Source organism: Mastigoproctus giganteus, chromosome 2 (assembly GCF_048544385.1).
Source record: "Mastigoproctus giganteus isolate SK-2022 chromosome 2, ASM4854438v1, whole genome shotgun sequence".
Classification (NCBI taxonomy): Eukaryota; Metazoa; Arthropoda; class Arachnida; order Uropygi; family Thelyphonidae; genus Mastigoproctus; species Mastigoproctus giganteus.
Window position 1 is genome coordinate 90,697,731 of NC_143576.1, and position 16,594 is coordinate 90,714,324.

A 16,594-nucleotide genomic window follows, 5' to 3' on the forward strand; every position below is an offset into this window, starting at 1 on the left:
GACAGCTGTGGAGATTTAGAAGGGGTTTTTCCAACTCATCACAAAATTTCCTTGCAGCTGCAGAATCAGAACTGGTGACTTCACCACATACATTAATGTTTTGGAAACCAGAGTGATGCTTGAACCTGTTAAACCACCCATTGCTTGCCACCAACTTGGCTTGGGGTTCACATTACTTATCCTTAATACCTTCATAAAAACTTCTTGCTTTTGCTTGAATGGCCATTGGACTCGGGGAAACCCGCTTCTGAATCTGATTTTCCATCTATATTATTAATAGCTTTTCCATCTTCGATCTAGCACCTGAATGCTGTTTTGTGATCACCGTTGATCTTAAATGCATTGATCCTTTAACATGTTCTTTTATACACGCACTATCCCTTAAAATAGGATTCGCTGTTGAAGCAGCAAGACCTAATTCCTTGCAATAGATGACAACCTTTGTCCTGCTTCATACTTCATAATCATTTACATCTTCGTTTCTAAATCAATTTTGTTTCATTTCCTAACACTGCCAGCACTTGTACTTTCTGTTGGTCCCTTCCCTTCACCATTGTAATAAGTAAATAGGAATGAAAAGAAGATTCTGATAATTTATTTATATTTTTTTATATGACTGAAGATTTCAGTGAAGGGGAAACACATTTCACCATAATGATGTAAAACCCACACAAAAATCAGTTATCAGTATTATCGCAAATGCAATAAGATCAAGTTTACTACCCATTTATAATAGATTGCTCTAACAGAAAAGCTCAATAAACCAGAAAGTGCAAATTGTTTTTGTTTTATGGTAGTGACGTCCAGAAATGTGTTTTAGAAAAATATCACAAAGCATTCAAAATTGATTCTTATAACAGAACATATGATAACGATGAAAGTGCAGTGCACTTTTTATTATGAAAATGAACTTTTAGAGAGACAAATAGCTTAGTTATATGGCAAAAATGTCAACTTCTGAGGTCTTGGAATGAGTTACTAAAGAAAAAAAAAAAAAAAAAAAAAAAAGTGTTATTGGGTTCACATTATGATATTTTCACGATACCTTCATTTATTCCTACAGGAGGCATTGCACTGGCCAGCAAAAACTTAACGTAAAGTTGAGTATTACGTAAGTGCCAGGGAGTGGCTGTATATCCTCATTAATTCAATATTGGATTATTTGAAATGTGATGTTTTTCAAAGTTTCTACTATTTCCCAACATACCAATATAGGATTTTATATGCATTTTAGTGCAGATTATACAAAATAAATCTACAATGTGACACTTGAATTTTCCAGCTACTTCATTTGCTAGAATTTCTACTTTAAGGTTTGACATTCTCTGTAATCTTTATTAATTTGCACATTACTGTTCATGTGTTTGGCTGTAAAGATAAATAAAACACTATAGTATAATTCTACACAATGAAACACTATGATAAAACTATCAGTTTTTATTCTGAAATCTTGCAAAAGTTTGGTCCCAAGGCAGATTAATTCGAGTCTTTACTGTACAGCATTAAGTTTACCAATTTATAGAACAGATTCCAAATTTGCTATGAATAATATTTCTCTTGTGTTTGACACTTACTGGAATAACAGGCAAATCTTCATCATCTCCTAGGCATGAACCATTCTGGTTACTATTTTCTTTACTATCTTCATTTTCATCTTTTTCCTCAGCAGAAAGAAGTTGAGGTGACTGATAAATGATAAAGTGGAATACATCCTTTGCAACATTAGGCAGGAACATATTCCTAAAAATTAGCAAAATATATAATTTCTTAATGAAATAAATTAAAAAGTGTCAGATTTACATTAGAATTCTTATTTACAATTTTGAAATTGAATGTAATGGGAAAGTGAAGTGAAATCCGGAGTAAAGATCTGACTGGGGAGGTGTACACACACACACACACACACAACTTTCAACTTACAGAATTTTCTGGTGATTAAATTCAAAACATGATATGAGTTATTCAAATGAAATTAAAAAAAAAACAGTGTGTGTACCTTTTACGCACAAAAGATGTTTTATTTTATGAAAACATCCTTGGCGTGGAAGAGGTTACACTAAACCCTCAATTTCAAATACAAGTTTGGGTACCTCAATTGATGCTGTTTCCCAGAGACATTTAGATACGTTGCAATTGCAAGTTCTCATATTTTTGTTATAATAAATCCATTAGTTATAAAAAAAAAAAAAAAAAACGCCAATTTTGAGTTATGTGCTTTTTTGTCATACTGACTACTCTGGACATCGTATGCTAGTTCATATGATATGCTACTTCTTATTAGTTCTTATTATTTGTGTCTTATACAAGATTTGAGCAAAATTTATACCTATACAGTATTTGAGCTGATTTGCAAGTTGTGTGGTTTGAAAAACCTAGAATAACTCTCAGGTAAGAGATGAATATATAGATGCAGTGCAGTGTAGTAAGTGTTGCACGTGACAAACTGCATTATACAGACAACCCCCGTATAATACGGTACTTCTACAACACAGGTTTGCTCTAACACGATTGATAAATTGCGGCAATCCTCACACAACATGGTACTTATATAACACAGTTCTGCTCTAATGTGGTTAGAGAATTTCTGCAAATCTCGCATAACAGGACATTTTTGAGCTTATGTTTCAGGTAAATTTTCAACGTTTCTGTGCTTTTTGAATCAATGATGTTGACCCATTAGTCAAAAAAAAAAAAAAAATATTGAGAAATCCCTGTATTTTATTTTGTTGGGAAATCCCCGTGTTATGGGGTTTACCCAATTTTTTTCACGTATAATAATATTTTTTGAATTGATTTATCTTCATAAACTTTCAAAGATCTAAGCATGTAAGCAGTCTACCTACTTTAAGCAGTAAGCAGGGATGAGATCACCACTTAACTACTCTCCTCCCACATGGGATTTTATGAACTATTACCATTTTATGAATTATTCAATATTGTCATCTCAAGGCAAGATCAAACTAAAGTTCTTTTTTTTTTTTTTTTTTTTTTAACAGTCTCAATCAGTTACACTCTTGCACTGATTTTTTGGTTGTTTTTTTTTAGGGGCATTAGCAACTAAGGCCATATTGCTCCGGGAATATGCGGAGGTCATTCCCTTGAACTTTCCGCATCCTCCGTATTTGGTGGTGACGGGCTCGAACCCCGGTCTAATCAAGAAGCATGTGCTACGCACTGCTGCTGCTCCTTCCCACCTGGCTACGGAGGCGCCTCCACTCTTGCATCAGCTTCAAAAACACAAACAGAACAAAACTAGCACCTTCACTCCTTGACATTTTTCTAACCAGATATGGCAACTATATCTTGAATTAATTGACAGAAAACACCACAGATGTAAGGGAATATGGAGTTTGAATTACATATCATTCAACCAAAGGAACAAAATCCTTGAAACAGTTTTTCCATAAACCGCAATAATACAAATTAAGTTCCACCCTTACAGAAATCAGCATTACAATCTAAGATGTAGTGTCATGCCCCGAGTGCCAAGCGATAGGGATCAAGCGATTTTTCTTAAGCGAATTATAAAGTGATCCTTCCAACTGATTTTCTCCTGTTTGATTTCTAGCTGCTCTCTTATACTCAGTTCATTGTAGGTGGTTCTTTATTTAGCAGATTTTAAGTTAGAACTCAGGAAGGAAAATCACCTTTCTTTTATTAGGATATTTATCCATTTTCTCACTAACAAACTAATCCCCCAGCCGTTTGGTCACTAGGTGGCACCGCTCCTGCCTCCCCGTGGCAGAGCCAGAAACCTGAAAGGAAAAATAATCCTTTCGGGGCTAAAAGGAGCAACAATGGGCTCAAGAAAGCAGGCTTCTCCTGGAACTACGGATCCAACTGATCATAATCGGCAGTATGATCCTAATCCATCTACTGCCAAAAGAAAGATGTGACCCAAACCATCTCTCCATTCTTTCTAATTTTTCATTCCTTATCAGACCAGCCAGTTAGTAAACTTTCTCCCTTTGTAATACAAAGTTGTCCAGAACATGTGGCTGGTCCAGTGAAAATGGTTTACCACTTAAAATCAGGCAGCCTACTGATAGAAATGACAAATTACCGACATTCTACGCTTCTTAAAACCACAACTTTTGGAGGGATTCCCATCAAAGTCACTCCACATACCACTTTAAATACATCTAAAGGGGGGACCTCCTGAACAGCTCTGAAGAAGAAATCGTACAAGAGTTACAAAACCAGAATGCCATACATGCCAAAAGAATCCTTATTAAAAAGGATGGAAACCTGATACCAACCCACACTATCATACTTACTTTCAGTACTCCAACTCTACCATCATCAGTCAAAGCAGGATACCGGAATTGCCAGGTAAAGCCATACATCCCCAATCCAATAAGTTGCTTCAAGTGTCAAAAATATGGCCATTCCCAAACAGTATGCAGAGGACAAGCTATTTGTGCCACTTGTGGCTCAAAAGAACATAACAGTAAAGAATGCAATACACAGTCTCCTTGCTGCCCAAACTGCAAAGGAGATCTCTGCCTATTCCAGAGACTGTAATATATTGAAAAGAGAAAAGCAAGTTCAAAAATATAAAATTGAACATAAGATCACATATCAAGAAGCCAAAAGGCAGATACCACTACTTCCAGCAGTGAGATCATATGCAGCAACAACTGCAGTGCACAAAACAAAGGTAACTGCAACACAGACTGACATCTCAGTCCTGCCTAACATCTCAGTAGCGGATTGGACACGTAATCTTCTTTTACAAACAAAACCAAAAGTTGACCAGGCAATTAATACGCCCATTGTAATCTCAACCAGATGCTGAAGTTCCAACACCAACAAGCAATACAAATCCCACCAAACCTTTTGAAAACACACAAAAAAAAAAAAAAAAAAAAATACTGACACTATGGAAATTGATGAAAAGGAGCAAGAAGACGAACCAGTTCTGGAACTTTGCGCAAATGATGACATGGACAGTGGTGGAGTCACCATTTTGGTCGAATCTAATATTCCATCCAAGCATATTCAGCTGCAAACATCCCTTGAAGCAGTCACAGTACACATCGTGACTGGTATTACCTTGACCATGGTTTCACTCTACCTTCCACCTAATCATGCATATACACTGCAAGAATTTGGAGACTTAATTGAACAACTACCATCTCCTTTCTGTTTGATGAGGGACCTTAATGGGCATCATATCATTTGGGGATCACTTCATACACACAAAAGAGGACAGATGATTGAAAAACTTAGATAAGAGGAACTCAACACTCTAAAACACAGGTACTCGCACCCATGTCCATTTACCAACAGGGACTACCTCTGCAATTGACCTCACCATCTGTTCCCCAGCTCTCTCTCCTCTCCTTGACTGGTCTGTTTCTGATGATCCCTCTAGCAGTGATCATTACCCAGTTGTTTGTCACCTACTAGAAAATGACGTACCGCAACCTATAAGAGGTATAAAATGGAAATTTTGCAAAGCAAACTGGGAAAAATACCAATGTGCTGCTTCTTTAGATGAGAAAACCATAAGACATTCTGATATCAATATGCTGTTACTCATATCACAAATCAAAGAATTTCTGCAGCAAATATTGCAATACCAAAGACAGCTAACCAGTTCCATAAACATTACAAGCAATGGCAGAATGAAGAATGCTTGGAAGCAAAGAAAGAAAAAAATAAGGCTCGGAATCAATTCAGAAAGTTCCCCACCACCACTAATCTCATAAAACATAAGAAAGCCAGAGCAAAAGCACATTATATATGCCGGAAATCTCAGAAAGAATCCTGGATATCTTTTGCAAGCAAAATTAATAGAAATACGGACAGCTTAATAATCTGGAATAAAATTAGACAAATTTCAAGCAAATATTCAACAGCACTTACACCGATCATAAGCTGGAAAGGTCATGACATAACTGAACCAGAAAAAAATTGCAAATCTACTAGTCTGTATGATGTTGTTGATGACAATTCCTACTAGAGGAATTGTCATCAACAACATCATACAGACCAATTTTTCAAACATATAAAGCTCAAATCGAAAAATACAAAATTAATTTCCACACAACTCATGAAATTTCATACAACCATCCCTTTACTATAAATGAATTGCATAAAGCCAAATCAAAGCAAATTGCAGCAGGTCCGGATGGAATCCACTATCCTATGATTAAACACATCACCGAAAATTCCTTGTGCATGCTCTTGCTGCTATAGGATATACCTTGAGGACAAATATCCAGACTCTTGGTGACATTTATTTGTACTGGCCCTTCCAAAACCTGGGAAGGACAACTCAAACCCATATAATTATTGCCCCATTGCGCTTACTAGCTGTCTAGGTACAATTTTATAAAAAATGGTAAACGATCGGTTAACATGGTTTCTTGAATTCCACAATCTCCTTAGTCCTAGCCAATACAGTTTTCGGAAAAACAGATCAATAATAGAAATAATGAAAAAAGCAGAATCAAATATACGCAATGCCTTTCTCCGAAACGAACACCTTGTAATGATATGCCTTGATACTGAAAAGGCTTTCGACACTACCTGGAGGTATGGTGTCCTTCATGATTTGCACAAATTAGGACTTCGAGGCCATCTGTCGAAGTTTCTTCAGAATTTCATGTATAAAAGAACTTTTCAAGTACATTACTACCATGTTCTGTCTTAAATATACAATCAAGAGCAGGGGGTCCCCCAAGGCTCAGTCCAACCCTATTTTCTATCAAAAAAACATTATTATCCAGTTATAATAAAGTAGGCGGCAAAGCAACTATGCAAACCCTTAGCCATAATTATGAGAGTGTCCTTGGGTTCAGGGGAGGTTCCCACGGACTGGAGATGTGCAAATATATCCCCAATTCACAAAGGGGGATCGAAGGGTGACACGAGTAATTAAAGACAAGTTAGTTTAACTTCTGTTCCTGGTAAAATAATGGAGTCTCTGGTTAAAGATGCATTGCAGGATCATCTAGACAAGACTGCAGCAATAATTCAGACACAGCATGGGTTTGTTAAGGGAAAGTATTGTCTGACAAATTTGATAGGATATTATGATGTGGTTACAAAGGAACTGGATGCAAAAAATAATTTTGATATCATATATTTGGATTTCGGGAAAGCTTTTGACACTGTTGCGCATGGAAGACTATTGTACAAATTGGAACAGAATGGTATTAAGGGGAAGTTGCTACAATGGATAAAAGGATGGTTAAGTGGGAGAAGACAGAGGGTGGTAATCAATGGGTGCTGCTCTTCTTGGACTAATGTTATTAGTGGGGTCCCACAGGGTTCGGTGTTAGATCCACTGTTGTTTTGTATATTTATCAATGATATTGATGAAGGTATATCAGGCTTAATGTCGAAGTTTGCAAATGATACAAAGGTTGCAGTAGCACATTGCCATTACTGTCATTAACAACCCTGCCAACCTTCAGTGTGGCAACTGAAGTTTAACCTTGACAAATGCAAAGTACTGCATATGGGTAGAAGTAACCCCAGAGAAACGTACCAACTCTGTGGTATTACACTTAAGGTGGTAGAAAATGAAAAAGACCTGGGAGTAATTGTGCAGGCAGATATGAAGTTTTCTGAGCAATGGAGACAGGCTGCCAGGGCAGGTCATGGGGTTTTGTCAATGATATATAGGAATTTTGCTAGCAGGGAAAAGGAGGTGATTATCCCTCTGTATAAGGCAATTGTCAGGCCATGCCTTGAGTACTGCGTACAGGTATGGAGGCCTCATTTTAGGAAGGATGTAGATTTACTTCAGCGTGTACAGAGAAGGGCAACAAGATTGGTGAGGGGAATGAAGGGATCCTCTTATCAAGAGAGGCTTAAGTTCTGCAAATTGCAGTGGCTGGAGACTAGGCACCTGCGCGGTGATCTGATTGAGGTGTATAAGGCCTTGAATGGGTTCAGCACGCTGAACTCTGATGGGATCCTTCCACTTGTTCAGATTACGAACCTAAGGGGGCATAAATTCAAATTCAGAAAGGACAGATGTAGAATAGATGTGCGGAAATTTGCCTTTAGCCAGCGGGTGGTTAATTGCTGGAACAAACTTCCATCTGTTGTTGTGGAAGTTGATAGGTTGAATAAATTTAAGGAGGAACTGGAGAGGCATTTGGAGGGAATGGTGTGTTTTTTTTTTTTTTTTTTTGACTGATGCTGCATAAGCTCATACACTTGCTTTCTTGCATCACATGTCACTACTACTACTACTATTCCAGAAGTTATTCCAGCAACAGTAGAAACATGCCTATATGCTGATGACCTCACAATTTCATCTCACTCACAGAATATGCAGACAATCAAGAGGTAGCTTCAATGTGCTATTAATAATATAGTGTTCTGGTCCATCTACAATGGATATCGAATCTCAGTACAAAAGACAGTAGAAATACACTTCTGCAGAAAACAAAAGATGCATCCTGATCCAGAACTAAGAATAAGCAATCAAGAAATCCCACTCAAACATAGTATCAGACTTCTAGGACTAATAATGGATTGCAGATTAAATTTCCTAGAACACACAAAATATCTATGTACTGTGTGCTTAAAGAAATTAAACATTCTCTTGAGCAATATCAGCCATGACATGGGGGGGGGGTCTGATCGTTACTCACTTTTGCACGTTTATCATGCAATAATAAGATCTAGATTAAATTATGGTTCTCTCATCTACTCCTCAGCTAGGAAACGTATGTGAACTGGTTAGATCCAATTCATCACAGTACATTACGTGTAGTTTCCGGAGCATTTCGTACCTCACCTGTGTATAGTTTATACACAGAGATCCGTGAACACCCACTCAGTCTTCTTCTGAACTATGCTGCAAAAGTTCAAAGCCTTCCCGGACAACAAACATGGCAATATCTGTATAATACGAAATGGGAAACTTTATATGCGAACAAACCTAACACATGGAAACCTGTGGGTATCCGACTAAAAGAAATACTCTCACAATTGAACTTAAGTACAGACAAAATCTACTAAGATACCCCGACATCCCTTCCTCCGTGGGGAATCAGTTCAGTTGACTGTGCCATGGCCCTCATAAAATGGAAACAGAACAATATCCCAAATCAACATATAAAACAGCTACATTCCTCTTATGTAATGCAATTCTCTGACTATTCTCATCTGTACACTGATGGGTCCAAGACTGATGCACACAATGGTGCTGCAGTCGCCTTGCCAAACAGCATAATTTCAGTCTCTTCCAATAGAGTGCAGTGTCTATAGTGCTGAATTATTTGCAATAAGTCTCACCCTGGATCACATTGCCAAAACTTCTCTGGTAAAAAGTATAATTTTCACAGACTCATTAAGTGCAATATATGCTTTAAAACTAGAAAATCATACATCTCATCCGTATCTAAGAAAAATTCTTTCCTGCCTATCACATTTTAAGACAAAAAAACCAAAGAGTCAGATTCACTTGGATTCCTGGACATTCTGGAATACTCGGCCTATGGACTTGCAGATCATGCTGCAAAACATTCGTCAAATGAAAATTTCGCTTGCATAAAATTCTGCTCAATGATTTTAAAAGCATCAACCGAAAATATATGGATGCAGACCTGGAAATCACAAACAAACAATAAATTATACCAAATCAAACAGCAGCAGAAATCCTGGAAATTTTATCAAACAGACATGAAGAGTTATCCTCACCCAGTTTTGCATCGGCCACACAGATTTTACGCACTCTTACTTCCTAATGAAAGACGATCCTCCGCAATGTTCTCAAAGTCTGACCACACTAACAGTGAAGCACATCATCATAGAATGTCCACGTTACCAAATTGCCCAACCAATCAGCTTTCAAATCGCATGCAAATGAACCATAAACCTTAAACTCATTATAGGAGAAAAATCAAATGTCAGTGAACTCTTTTCATACCTCAGTTTAATAAACCTTACCAACCATATCTAATATGTCAAATCAGTAATAGCATAACAGGAAATAAAACTTGGACAGGTGCAATACAGCTGAAGCTGCTCTTGCGCCATTAAACCCCAAACAATAAGTAGTGTCAGCGATCACCCTCATACCTAATTCTTCTTTCATAACTTGAAAAATATACTTCACAGCTGTTTTCCCACACTTACATGAAGCACCACGTGTTGCATCAGAGCATGTCTGGACATGTCTTGTATATCATCAAGAAGAACCCAACAATAAAGTAATTAAATTCAATGAAGTCAAATGGGTTTATGGCTAAAGCCTTATGCTAGGAGAGCTATATAATGTAACTGTTACATGAAGGGCATAGCCACATTCTGTATCATATTTCTGTACCTAGTGTTCAGCAAACTAAGCCTGCTACCTAGTGCATCAATCTCATACTGGGGAGGCACTCCACCACAAGCTGCTTTGGTATTGCACCATCCTAAATAAAATGCACTGCTCTGATGAAGAAATATATTAAAACAGTGGACTCTATATCCAGTCACTGCTCTTTTAAATGGCAACTGAAATTTAGAAAATTACAGTAAAAATTCAGTACACATAGTGCATGTTACTTTACTAATTAAGGTTAAGGAATAATGAATATGATATCACTTGAAATACAATAGGCAAAGTTGTCTCATAAAGCAAAAATGTGATTTTATTTTCTTTTTTCTTAATATTTTTTAAGCAGAAAAAACAAGATAAAATTTATAGTGGCAATTACACTGCTTTTCTCATGCAGAATAAAGAAAGATTAATTAGTTTGGGAGAAAAATGCATATTAAGTGAAATTAATATGGTCTTAAAACAATTTTTTTTAAGTGTAATGGTCTCTTCTCCAATGGAGCCTTTCTCTCATGGCCATTTTCAACCTCATGTTATTTGGCATTAAAATAATGCAAAATGGGATGATCAGTGAGACTTCTATTCTTCTTTTCCTTGGTTGGATTACTGTTTTAAATCTTCTGATGGCAATGTTTTCTCATATTGTACCAGTGAAATTATTCTTGTAGGAATGAAATACTTTATTTCACATGCCACCTTAAAATCTCGCCCTTTATCTAAACCTTGGTTTTCAAATAAATGCGCTAAGGTTGTTCAAGACGAGAATGTTACATACCACAATCCAAATCTCCAAGTTCATTTTCTGCATACATCAAAGCTTGCAATAATTGTAAAGCAGCTATTAATCAGCCCTAACAAGATTTTGAACAGGTTAAGAGTAGAAAACTTGCTTCTTGTCTAAATGGTAGTCCAGCTAAAGCTATTGGCTGCAACTTTTGCCCATCTCTATTCCCACCTCTGTTAAAACCTGATAGTTCTATTGCCACCTCAGCTAAAGATAAAGCTGACCTGCTGGCATCGTGATCTTGGTAAACCATTTCCTACCATTCTTGGTACATTCCTTTAATGCCCCTTGTAGTCTTCCATCAAAATAATTTTGAACAGTCTTAATGCCAAGAAAGCACCAGGTCCTGATGGTAATCTCCACTTATTCCAAAAACATGTGCTCCTGTTCTGTGTTGCCTTTTCATACTATCTAATTACACTAGTGTTTTTTCTTCTGCTTGGAAATCTGCACACATCCAACTAGTTGCTAAAAAGGGAAACAAATCTCTCCCATCCAATTATAATGCCATTGCACCTACACTCTTTCTAAAGCTATGGAAAAATCCATTAACTGCCAACTCCAAAACTATCTACAAACCTTTCATTTCATCAATGATTGCCAATGGAAAAGTTTGGAAAAAATCAAAAAGCTGTTGCCCCTGACATTTCAAAGGCATTTGATCATGTTTGGTATAAAGATTTTCTTAGTATGCATCCATCTTACAGGTCGCTAACTGTTTTTTGCAATTGGGTATCCAGTTTTCTTTCTGTCTGCTCTCTCTCTCTCTCTCTCTCTCTCTCTCTCTCTCTCTCTCTCTCTCTCTCTCTCTGCAGGTTACAAGACAGAACTTAGAAGACAGAAGGCTCTCTGCATCTAAGTTCTCCAATAATGCTGGAATTCCCTAATGTTTAATTCTTTCTCCCACTCTTTTCCTCTTCAATATTAATGACCTTTTTCTACTGACTGGAAATCCTATCCACAGTTTTGCTGATAATAACACATTGCGTTCCACCTTCCAGTTTGAGAAACCTTGCCCTGCACGAACAATTTCAACTTCTCGAATATCCACTACCAATTTCCTAAATGATGTGTGCAAAGTGGGGCAAAGATAACTTAGTTAATCTCAATCTTTTCTAAATCTCAGCCCCGTCTTAAATCCCGCAAAAAAAAGGATTCTTCTGCTCCTATGCTCATCTTCTACGACAAGATCACATTCTCTATTAGAGATTAATAGAGCCTTCTTTACTAATTTCTCTTGGCTAAAGCACATCACAAATATTGCTTCCTTTACATCTACAAAAAAGTGGGTTTTCTCTTTTGCTCTTGGTGTTACTGTTCTTCTAAACAGCTACTCAAATCTATACAAATCCCCATACCATGGAATATTGTTCCCACATCTGGGGCAGTGCCCCCATAACCTCTCTCAGGCTTCTAGACTCCACTCAAAAGAGGGCAGTTAGGTTAATTAATGACCTGTCTCTTACACTTGCAAAGTCTCTCCAATCTCTGTCTCATAGATGTTCTGTTTCTACTACATGCTTTTTCTATAGATACTTTCATGGGTACTGCTCTTCTGAACTGGCTTCTATAATTCTCCCTCTTTCTCTTCCAACCCAGTCTCAACACATTCATTCCACAACCAGTCAGCATCCTCTTATTCTCCAATTTCAATCTTATAGAACCAACTTTCCTTCTTCCTCATTTCATTCCTTCAACTTCTGTTTTCTGGAACAACCTCCCTTCGCACATATTTCTGGAAAATTAAAAGCAACAAAAATTCAAGTATCTTTTTTTTTTTTTAATTTTTTCAACCTTCAACCCACACACAATACTAAGTACTATAGTTCCTATTACCTTTCATATTTCGGGTTTTCATAAAAAAAGAAGAAAAAAGAAAAGAAAAGTAAATTCGAAAACTCTCAACACAGTTTGGTGCTAAAATATACCTTTAAAATTCCAATATAAAAGGAGTTAATATTTCTTTCTTATTTTGTATATTTTAACTGGGACGAAATTTATAAAAATAACACTTACTCTTTTGTAGTTGACAATATAAAACAGTATGGCTTCAGAAATAGCAATGCTTTTTTTTGAAGGTAGCTAAAAACAAACAATAAAGAAATTAATTATACAATGCCAACTGTCTATTAAACTACTCATTTAAAAAAAAATAAAAAATAAAAATCTCAGTGCAAAGAATAACTCTGATATAATTTGGTTAAATTTCAGAAAGGCTTTTAAACAGTTTCACCTAAGTATTCAAGAGAAGAATCTATTAGAAAAGTTACTGAAGTTGAAGACCCCAAAGGTGGAGCCTTGCCTTCCTTCATGTTTAACATCCTGGTATTGTGATAGAGGCAATACATGAATGGAAAAGTAATGTCTCCAAAATCCACAAAGGAGATGCAAAGGAAATGATGGACAACTACAGACCAGTGACTGACTTCAGTAACAGGAGAGATCATGGATTATGTTTTGCAATATGATACAGACCACTTTGATAGATATGGTGTCCTTTCTGATCTTCCTTAAAGGCATTGATGAGGGAATTCAGGACGGTAGGAAGGGTGGTTAACAAGCAAAACCAGACTACTTTGGTTTAAAATGATTTGGATCAGCTACAGATATGGCCCAATAAAAAAAGAAGAGAAAAAATCTGGCAATGATAATTTAATGCGTCTAAATATAGTAAATATTGTTTCCCATCTAGGAAACAGAAATCTAGGCATTACCTATAAAGTAGAGGAAAGGAAAGGAGATAAAGTGCTTCAACATGAAAAAGACATGTCATAACACAATCAGATATGAAACTTACCATGCAGTGTCAAGAAGCAGCTAGGAAAGCACATTATGTCCTGTTTATTTATGGTTTACAAGACCTTTGCAAATAGGAAGAAGAGTGTCACTGTTCCTCTGCATAAGATAATTACGAGACTTAATAGTTCAGATTTGAATGCTACACCTGAATAAAGACATGGAGCTTCAGCATGTTCAAAGAAGGGCAACCCACTCCCCTCCACAGGACTCCATTTCCTTTATCCTATTGCAATAGGATAAAGGAAATGGAGTGGAGTCCTGAACCCCAGTAAGACAAAACAAAAAAAAAAAAAAAAAACAAACAGTAATATAGTAAAAAAATAGCTTTCCATCTGCTTTCAAGTAATCTAACAATAACTGGTAAATATAAATAAGAATTTAACAAAGTCAGAAGAAGAAGAGGTAAATAAGATATTATTTACTCAGGTATATCTATGATTTGCAAGTCCATTCGTATACAAAGGAACAGTGTTGGAGTCCACTGGATTAATTAAAATGTGATTGAAATAAAATTATAATAAAATCAGAAAGGGAGGACAGTACCAAAGTTATAACTTATATCAATAAAATTGAAAAAACAAATACACAGCACAAGCCATTTGGTGGGTACATGTTTTATATGTCGTAAGACACCAAAGCAGCAAAGTGTATGCTACATTCAATATTTACACAGTCTGAAAACTTGAAAAGGAGCTAATCTACAAAATCTGATTGCTGGGAATGATTGCATTACTTTATGATTAATGCTATGTATAGCTTTATTAAAATGATAGTTTAGATGTGGAACTGAAAATCAGTTTGTTTTGAATTTCTTGTAGAGAGCCTTTTAAATTGGAAATGCCAAAAGCAATTTGGTTAATTACAGATGCAATTCATAACTTTACAATATTTAAATGGTAGCTGAAGTGGTAGCATCTTAATTTTTTTTCCTTCCATATCTGGAAATAAAATCAAATCCTTCCCATATACATTTCACCATCAATATTATCTAAATGATAATACAGTATTTTCTATTTTCATTTAGATTTACTAGATTACAAGAGGCTAACTCTTCATTTTTAGTTCATAACAGTATCACATGAGTGAATGGTGTCCCCCACCCCAAGAATTAGCAGGAGCATACAAATACTGCTCATCCAGCAACCATAATTCATCTATAGACTTACTCTAAAGGGTGGACTAGGATATGAGCTATGGGTAATATATTCTCACCAATGACATTATAATTTGGTAAATTGTAGTCAATGCATGTATTTTTTCTGAAAATTGCTCTTTTGAAAGGAAGTATGATGGATGAAAGGCTGTAAACCAAGAGAAGGGGATATAGGATATAATAAAAGATGATATAATGAAAGATGAGTGAAAAACACATAGCTCAAGAAATTTCAAACAAAAAAAAGTGGGATAAAATATGTGAACCCTAATTAATAAAAAAAATATTTCAATTCAATAAATATTTATTTAAAAAATACATGGCATCTGCCAGATGCCATGCAACAGAGTTTGTTCAATTTAGGAAAGCATTGAACGGAAGAAAGGTTAAGCAATGAGAGAGAATGATCTTAGCGCAAACAGAAATGGAAATGTTGGCTTACCAATGGATCTAGCTGATCAAAAGACAAATCCTAAATAAGCTAGGCCCTCTTTGTATGACTTTGTCTTGATTAATACTAATTCAAACACTTCGAAAATTGTAGATCTCTTAAAGTACCATTTATAACTCACACAATATAATAGCGTAGCTTAATTTAATTTATTATGTATGATACTCACCTTTTTATTATCATAATAATAATTCAAACACTTTAATTTTATTTACAGTGAAAGATATTTATATCACTACAGGCAACCCCCGAATCACACAGTAATTTTACAACATGGTTTCGCTCTAACACGATTGATAAGTTGTGGCAATCCTTGCACAACATGGTACTTATATAACACGGTTAGAGAACTGCGACAAATCTTACATGCACGGTATTTATGAGCTTTTTGCGTGGAGAAAACCCTGCTAGAAATTTTTCAACATTTTCATTCTTTTTTGTGAATCCTCGCTGTTGACCTGCTAGTCATTATGCAAAAAAAAAAAATTATTGGGAAATCCCCATGTTAGGTTTTGTGCTATTGAACTTGTGCTTGTTTCAGACCATAAAAAATTGACTTTGAAGCATGCAGTTCATGAATTTTAAGGGTTCTGTTAAGGTTATTTTGATTTTTATTTGATCGTTTATAAATTTTTTCCGGATATGTATTACTAAACTTTGTTCTTAAGTACTGGGATAATTTCTTTTGTTGTGAATTAAATTTTAGTCCTAAATTATGCCTAAGGAACTTAGGCATAATTTGGGTAACTGCTAATTTAATTAAAGAATGGTTTCTAAATTGTTTTGTGCCTGCTGTGGTAAACTATTTAAAGTGGAAAAATCTAGAGTTTTATTACTATTGGATAACGCGGCAAGCCATCCAAAAAATTTAAGTCATCCAAAATGTTGAAGTAATGTTCCTACCACCTAATACAACTTCTTTAATTCAGCCATTAGATCAAGCCATTATATCTACCTGTAAAATTCATTACCTCAGAAAACTGTTACAACTGATTTTGGAAAAAAAATTATTCCAAATCTACTGAAGTGATCAAGGCATGGAAACATTTCTCAATTGTGGACTTTAATCACTCAAAGAAGTAAAACCATCAACAGGTGCATGTTGGAAAAATG

The 16,594-nt window shown here is 35.9% G+C and overlaps 2 protein-coding genes across 2 annotated transcripts in view; both read right to left on the bottom strand.

The window, feature by feature from the left end:
* LOC150089409 (ribosomal RNA processing protein 1 homolog B-like) overlaps positions 1-16,594 on the bottom strand; it is a 35,867-nt gene that overhangs the window by 13,330 nt on the left and 5,943 nt on the right. The window contains exons 3-5 of the mRNA XM_090389973.1: positions 13,095-13,160; positions 10,298-10,470; positions 1,575-1,740 (exon numbers count right to left, since the gene is read on the bottom strand). Coding sequence (XP_090246099.1) covers positions 1,575-1,740; positions 10,298-10,470; positions 13,095-13,160 — 405 coding nt within the window. The remainder of the gene's footprint in view (positions 1-1,574; positions 1,741-10,297; positions 10,471-13,094; positions 13,161-16,594) is intronic.
* LOC150089410 (ribosomal RNA processing protein 1 homolog A-like) overlaps positions 13,104-16,594 on the bottom strand; it is a 44,794-nt gene continuing 41,303 nt past the window's right edge. The window contains exon 5 of the mRNA XM_090389974.1: positions 13,104-13,160. The gene's annotated coding sequence lies outside the window, so the exon portion shown is untranslated. The remainder of the gene's footprint in view (positions 13,161-16,594) is intronic.